Here is an 8,224-nt window from a genome sequence, read left to right on the forward strand (position 1 = left end):
TTTGGTGTATTTTGTGAATCACAAATCTTTATGTGGTTCTATAACAGATGAAACATTCTTGATTTTCATGACATAAACGGTTTTCTTCTGTATTGGTGTTGTCCATCAAAAACCTTTCAACAGGCACGCTTGATTTCTGACCATGCTTAATATTTGGGTGTCAAAGTTATTGGCACTTGCCAGGTCAACTTCTGTCTCTTAGACCCATTTTAGAAGAGTGAAATATGATTCATTATATATATCTCCGGGACCGGATTCCCTCACCCCCAGCTCGCTCTTTTCAACCGGGTTTCATGTTCGATCAATACTATCTCTTAGAGGTTGATTTCTTTCCTTTTGACCCGAGCCCCCAATTCATCTATGCTTTCATATATTTTATATTTTTACAATACCAATAATTTTCTGAGTTTCTTGAAAAAAACTAGATCTTTTGAAATAGTACGAGATTTTACTGGCTGATATTTTCTCGAGAATATGATTTGCGATTTTGTTTAAAAAATGGCATTATCTAATCCTAAGACTTACATTCACTTGTATGAAACCTAAATAGATATGTAAATTTCTTAATAATATGTATGTCTACAGAGAGAGAGAGAGAGAGAGAGAGAGAGAGAGAGAGAGAGAGAGAGAGAGAGAGTACCATATAAGCCAAAATCTAGCTATGTAGTGTCGTGAATTTGGGTTGGTATGATTGGTATCTAACCAATACCTGCCAACTTTTGGTTTCAAGTTTTCAACAAGCTATTCCTGGCCAGTTATGGATTTGGATGTGGTTCACCTTGGAAAAAGGCTTAGTTGGGATCTGGAATTGCCTAGACCCAGTCTAAATTTGACCTAGAACCAGGTTTCCTACTGAAAAAGTGTCGGAAATGCCACTTCATACTTCGGTTCACATATTTCCACAATATATTCTAGTGAGTAGTGACCTTGTATAAGAGAGAGAATCAGGGTTTCTTGTAGGGGCTCTTCCGGATCGGACGGCATGGAGCGCGCGTTGCAGAGATGGGCTGTGGACGTCTCGCGGTGGGACCCATCGGACGCCCAGCTCCGCTTCTGCGTTTCGCTCCTCCCTCCCCACGAGAGTCCCGCCATCGCCAGGTACGGATTTCCTCCGCAAGAGAGAGAGAGAGAGAGAGAGAGAGAGAGAGAGAGAGAGAGAGAGAGAGAGAGAGAGAGAGTACTATGACCTTAACAATCTTTTAATAACATCTGGGTTCTTCTCTTCGTTTGAAAACTCGTAGGTTTGTGAAGGCAGAAGACAAGAAAAGAGCACTTGTCAGTCGAATGCTTCAATACATGCTTGTACACGAAGTCCTGGGAATTCCATTCAAGGGAATAATGATCAAAAGGACTGTAGAAGGAAAACCATATTTGGTACGTGTTGATTTTCTTTCTTCTTTTTCTTTTCGAATGAGAAAGAATGGTCTTCAACTTGCTCCCAAGACTGATATTTCTCTCTAATTTCTCAAACATGGATCATACTTGATCTATCATGTTTGTAAAATCTATCCCTACTGGATATTTCATTTGCTTTTGATTGTTGGTGCATATGTATATGTGGTCTGTTTGAGTTAAAAGAGTTGTTGTTTGTGTTTTGAATTTGATCCTTTTCCCTCTCTTTGTTGAAATTTGTTCTCACACAATCATGTAGGCTATTGTGGACTGCTGAAATGGAGTTGTGCTGCCCTTAAACCTGAACCTACCACGGCGATGTATTCTAACATCATTGCGTATTTAGGGGTTGGTGTATATAGGTATCAATTTAGAAATAATTCCTTGGCTCTATCATTCAGTTTGAAATAACAGCGAATGGGTTTTTCATTGCTTCATTCTACACTTTATTTAAAGTGTTGACATATAAATGTATTCACATAAATTCTTCAGTTACACCCATTTAATTGGGACGAAGATTTTTCTTTGCACTTGGCCTTTGTCGGGTTTATGAAGTTACAAAGTGGAAGTTCCAACTTTGTGCTTTATTTTTTGTTAGCTTGGTGAATTTAATTATGGGTCTTGTTTTTTGAATTTTCTTTTACATGCGTCCATGTGAAAAACTGGGAATTCCATCAATGAAATCCATACGTGGCAGGGGAATTATATGTGCTGCTTCTCTGAGAAAACTCCAAGTGAGGCACCTTGATAGACAATTCAGCTTCATGGTGCTTATTAAATTGGTTTACCGATGGAAGTTGTAGAATTTTCCACTTGATAAAGTTATTTATTTTGGATTTCGTGTAAAATACTTCTAAATATAGATTCACATGTTCTAGCCAGATGCCTATATCAATGTTTGTATCTTTAGAGATTGGAACATAAAGTCAACTTTGATTATTTAACGTCTTGATTGAACCTACAAGTTTGAGGACAAGACCCATGAAGCCTAACTTTGATCCTTTGTTTCATCATAAAAGACTACCTTTAACATGTACATACACACACATGCCAGCATTTGTGTACTCAAACATGTTGAAGTACTTGCACATGCATAGTTGCACATGTGCACACACGCATAGAGTTGTTGATAAGAGTGATTGCAATCTTAAAAGACCACCTTTAACATGTACATACACACACATGCCAGCATTTGTATACTCAAACATGTTGAAGTACTTGCACATGCATTCAGTCATGCATAGTTGCACATGTGCACACACACACACAGTTGTTGATAAGAGTTTGTGACTTGCCACTCCACAAGAGGGCGACCGTTTTTTGTCATATTGGGCGTGATTGCAATCTTAGAAGACCACCTTTAACATGTACATACACACACATGCCAGCATTTGTATACTCAAACATGTTGAAGTACTTGCACATGCATTCAGGCATGCATAGGTGCACATGTGCACACACACACACACACACTCACAGTTATTGATAAGAGTTTGTGACTTGCCACTCCACAAGCGGGCGGCAGTTTTTTGTCATATTGGGCGTGATTGCAATCTCACCAAGAACGAGGTGCTGCCTGTATCTCAGTTGTGGGAGCATATTGCAACCATCTTATCCTTGCATACAAGCTCCCTTTAACGAATTACTCATTGCCTATACTCTATTTCCACCCTACATATATGAGAGTTTGCACATCATCTGTTTTTATTGCAGGAAACTAATGGAGCAAAGTTTGATTTTCCAAACTTTAACTTCAATACCTCTCATCATGGGGACTATGTTGCCATTGCTTCTGATCCACAGTGCCTTGTGGGTATAGATATAGTCTCCCTAGAAGTTCCTAAGAAGGAAAATGCTGTAGAATTTATCAAGAACTTTTCTTCATGCTTTACAACTTTGGAATGGAATCATATAATGAGTGCTGGCACTACAAACAACATCTTGGCTGAGTTCCATAGGTACTGATGTATAAGAATAGCACCGGTCATGCTTATTACTCTTTTATCAAATTTCATTATTGATGTGTGCGTTGGAAGCCAATTTTAGATTTAAATAAAAAATGATAGATATATTTGAATCTTAATGCATTGATGCTTGCTCATGTTACTTTAAAAAGCTTTTTGTTTTTGAAGAAGAAAGTCCACATTGAATTGTGTGAAACAAATATTAGTATAAAAGATTCATAGCAAACAAGATATCAGGTTGCATTTACATCTGTGGTAAATGATCTGGATACTTTCTCTCTTGATGGATTCTCTTTCTTTTCCACCCATTGTCTTTTAGGCTCTGTTTGGGAGCTGATAGCTGGAGGTCGTCGAAGCACACGTTTGGGAGAGTGCAAAAACGTCATTTGATGGAGTTTAGAGTGCATTTGACGGCACCGATTCCACAAACTGACTACCACCATAGGGAGGTGGTAATTTACAAATGCTATGCCGATGCCCACTTCCGACGACCCTCCGACCGTGCTTCCACCTACCAATTTGCCAACTTTATGGAACTGACTTTCTATTTCTCTTTCTTCAACACCCTAGCCCTTTCTCTTTCTCTCTCCTATTCCCCTTAACTCTATGGCCCCCCTTTCAATAAGCATAGTCTCAAGATTCAACCACCCTGTGTTGGATAGCTATGAGAAACATTTTTTCTTTTTGAGCCATCGTCTGTTGTGGTTTTTGTAAAGAGTGTGAGTCATTTTTCAACATCAAGTTAGAAAGCTGGTCCGTCTCCCTCTTATGTATATTTGAAAAAGACTGCCTATTTGCTGGTACATTCCAATGCAAAACTGGTGCCTCCATTACATTTTTCTTGTTTTATTCTCTGTTTTGAAGTGTTTTGCTGTAAAGCCCTATTTTAGGTTGTGTTTTTGGGTACCTTGCTAAGAAAATCCTAACTGCATCCTAGGAACTCCATCTACAGTGTGGGTATAAGCCCAAACGTGACTATATACCTATGGTTTTTAGTTTTTCATTTTGCTCGCCTTGCAAGTGTTTGAACAAATGCTTATGAATGCAAATTGAGTTTAAATCTGTTATTCTTTCTTGTTCTACAGTCCTTCATTTTCTCTTTTATTTGTAATTTTATTTTATTTTTCACAATATTATTTGTGTTCTCCCTATATCGTGGTCTTCAAATTATATCCCCTCTGTCAAAATCCATATTCTTTGAACAAAACATAATCCAAAGCCCGTATTCACAAATGCTGTGATGAAAACATTCGTTTGGGAACCAATATCTAAGGAAGTAATTGCAAAATCCATATTTCAACCCAAAATGCTGATGATATTTATTTTAATTCCTTGATTGGAATTTTTAGAGGTGCTTCCAAACAGGTTACATAGAAATGTCAAATTCTGTGGATTTGCTGGTTGCCTTCCTAGCTACCTCCAACTGTGAGCTCCCAAACAAAGCATTAATGAGCTTGACTTTGTTGTCTTGCTCTATAATAAGTCATTTTTATTGCTCAGGCATTCTCCAGATCTCTCTAAAGGGCGTTCAGCTATTGGAATTAATATCTGATTATAATGATAGCCAATCCAGAACTGGAGCTCCTGCAACCACTTACATGTGAACCTCATACATGTGAAGAAAGTGCTATTGTCATCACAGTTTTTGCAACTGTTTCTGAAAAGATGACTAATGTGGTTGGTTTACTGTTTCTGGAAAGATGTAACACCTTGCAGTTTCAACTACATCATAGTCACGGATGACTATAAGTATTAAGATGGTAAAGATAGATTTATTTGATCATCTTATTTGCATCCTTCAAGGAATGTAACGTGTGACATTATGCGATGTAAACATGAGATGGAAACCAATACTCATTAACTAATTGAACACTTGGATATGGCTGTTCATCTTTCCCATTTTCGTGCTTGTGTTTGCCATGACATTGTCTTCAATAGTTCTATAGTGTTTTGTTAAAGGGTTCTATATTATTTCAGTAGAAACAATGCCTTGTTATCTTGGCAAAAGCAGAGTAAAAACTCCAGGATTGTTTTTGTTGGCCATGAGTCTGTGACCCAGTTATTGAAATCTAAAACATGTTTCTTTAGGTATTGGTGTCTAAAGGAAGCATACACCAAAGCCATAGGTATGGGGCTGGGATATGGCTTTGGCAGATTGGAGTTTCATCACACAAATTGGCGTGATATACTTGTCCAAGTAGATGGCGAAGATTCAAATGATTGGCACTTTTGGCTATCAGAGCTAGGGAAGGAAAATTGGGTCAGTCCATTGCATTGATAGAAACCTCATTGAATTCTTTATTTTCTGAAACACATCCACCAGGATGATTTTTTTGGTCGATTGCAAATTGAATATTTTCTTGATGTTTACAGGTTTGCGTGGCAAGGTGTCATCCGAAGAGAGCAATAGAGAGTTACAAGAGAACTTTGTGGCTGTCAGACTTTGATGATGAAAAGCATAGTCGTGCCCTTCTGCTTCCAAGTAAGGAATTTGTGACGCTTGAAGTGGAAGATCTCATTCCTAAACATGTAAGAGAAGCGTATGATGCATTGAAAGAGAAGTGTGGATACAGCTTAAAGTAAAGTCACAAATGAATCTTGTACATGCATTTATGTTTGACGAACTCTTCCTGTGAATCCGTCACCAAGACCATATATATATATATATATAAAAGTTTCAGACGATTTATTTTTCATACCGTCTTAGATCCCTTTAGAAAACATATTTACACGTGTTTTTTTACTTTATCTAAATACCTAGATGTCTCTATGCTTTATTTTAGTAGAAAACATATATTAGTTTAAACATTTTCATCTTTAGATGTATTTTAGCTGATAAAAAAAATCGATGATTCATATTATACAAAAAACTTGATTAACTAAAAATCAAGAATTATTGTTGAATTGGTTCGATCCATAGCATGGTTCTTAGTGAATAAGCAATGATAAATGCATCTACAGGTTTGAATTAAAACATTATACACATGCAGGACGTTTTTTAAGAGTTTGGGACTGGGATAATCTAGGAGATAAATGGTTTGGAACTTGCACATCTCTCTCTCTCTCTCTCTCTCTCTCTCTCTCTATATATATATATATATATATATATATATATATATATATATATATATATATATATATATATATATATATATATATATAGGGTGGGGGGAGGTAAATGATTGACTAATCAAGGCATGAAACTGTTGAGTAGAAATCACCTTATTTTCATATTTTTTTAGATTTTTTTTTTGTAAATCTGACTCTATAGATGTGATCTTCAAGTTTGTTTGATAGGAAATGGATTTTGAATCATGTGATTGGGGGCATGTAAGCAGAGATTTTAAGAGCTTCAAAAATCAACCACCCACAATGTACTAAAATTTCATAACTCAAAAACTGATATTTATATATATTAAAAAACACCATTCAAGTTCCCATCCATAGGAAACAAACTATATTAAACACAAATATGTGGTCCGATTAAGATGATACAGCTTATTCCAAAGATTTTCTGCTCAATAGTTTCATACATTCATTAGTACAATTTTTTTTTGCTAAATGAAATATGATAACTAAAACATGCTAAATGAGTTTGGGCTATTTTTTTTTTAGATTTTGACCGTATAGATGTGATCTACAGGCTTGACTTTATAGGACAAACTCTTGAAGCATTTGATTGATACATGAGTTGTAATAACCTTAATTTTTAGGTTTTTATTTAAATATATTATGATATATATTTCTTAACAATGTGATTTGGGCCCGGGATCCAAGTCGCAGATCCGGGGTCCATAAAGGGGTCTTTATATATGTATTTATCTCATAAAACATATATGTAATTACATAAGTGCAAAAATTTTCAATTTGGCGAATTATTTAAGAGATAACTACGTATATAATGTATGTATGGGCGTGGGATCCACATTTCGGATCCAATACCCAGATAGGATCCATTTGGATATAGGTAAAATACCCTATATATTCGTATACCTGATTAAAAATATATAAAAATATATATTATATGAGAATTTTTAGGGGATCCACGATTGGATCCAATCCATGGATGACCTAGTGGAAGGCAAGGGTCCGGTCAGGTTTGGATCCCGAGCCGCAGGTCGCAGACCCGGACCCGGCCCTCTCGTTAAAGAAAAAAAAAGAATTTAAGTTTAAAAGGTAAGAAGCTCTTGGACCTGGGTCGAACCCGACCCGGATCCATAACCCGATAGGGTTTTTTAAAACCCTACATCGGGCTGCTCTTGTTTTAAAAGGAGGAAGGAGCAAGAATCGTGCCTAGGGCACGATTCCTGCCATTTCCAGAAAGGAAGGGGGGGCTCGGCTGGCGTAACCGAACCCCGCGCCTCTCGGAAGAGGGGGGTTTCGGCAATATAAAGGGAGGTGGAAGAGGGGGTCTCACCCTCTTCCCTCATCTTTCTCGTTTCTCCCTTCCCTCGTCTCTCTCTCTCGTGGGGGCGTGCATTGGAGTGGTGGAGGTCGCCGGCGAGCTTTGGCCACCCACAACCACCGAGGGCCGCGGCAATAAATAGCCACACTCCCTGTCACGGTAGCAGGGAAGGGGCGACTCCAGCTAGCTCGTTGTTTCCGCCACGGCAGCCTTCGATTTGCCGGAAAGACCGTCGGAGAAATCTTCAACAAGGTACGGGTTTTTCTTTTGGCTCGAATGGGAAAAAAAAACCTAAATACGATTTAGGTATTGTTTTTAAGGAATCCATAAAAATCTGAATTTCTTTTATGCTTGACCTATGAGGAATCAATAGATTTATGGTGGTTTATGGGTATAGTACATTGAATCTGTTGATTTAGGGAAAAACGTGTGTAAGATGGGAATTGTGCCTTCATTAGTCTTA

The 8,224-nt window shown here is 37.6% G+C and overlaps 1 protein-coding gene across 1 annotated transcript; it reads left to right on the top strand.

Moving 5' to 3' along the window:
- Positions 1–971: 971 nt before the first annotated feature.
- LOC149819672 (uncharacterized) lies at positions 972–5,939 on the top strand. Its single transcript, XM_089983459.1, has 8 exons — positions 972–1,098; positions 1,242–1,374; positions 3,106–3,350; positions 3,676–3,808; positions 4,706–4,781; positions 4,921–5,033; positions 5,461–5,616; positions 5,730–5,939. The coding sequence occupies exons 1-8, from the start codon at positions 983–985 to the stop codon at positions 5,937–5,939; spliced, it is 1,182 nt and encodes a 393-aa protein (XP_089839585.1). The 5' UTR covers positions 972–982.
- The last annotated feature ends 2,285 nt before the right edge of the window (positions 5,940–8,224 follow it).

Source organism: Nuphar pumila, chromosome 12, assembly GCF_984573655.1.
Source record: "Nuphar pumila chromosome 12, dmNupPumi1.hap1.1, whole genome shotgun sequence".
Lineage (NCBI taxonomy): Eukaryota > Viridiplantae > Streptophyta > Magnoliopsida > Nymphaeales > Nymphaeaceae > Nuphar > Nuphar pumila.

What these genes read in the sequence shown, in the direction of transcription:
- LOC149819672 (XM_089983459.1), top strand. Translation starts at nt 983, where the DNA reads ATGGAGCGCGCGTTGCAGAGATGGGCTGTGGACGTCTCGCGGTGGGAC. An exon ending in ACTACCACCATAGGGAGGTG is followed by an intron (nt 3,809 to 4,705) that starts GTAATTTACAAA and finishes TGGAATTTTTAG; the next exon opens with AGGTGCTTCCAAACAGGTTA. An exon ending in AGCTAGGGAAGGAAAATTGG is followed by an intron (nt 5,617 to 5,729) that starts GTCAGTCCATTG and finishes TGATGTTTACAG; the next exon opens with GTTTGCGTGGCAAGGTGTCA.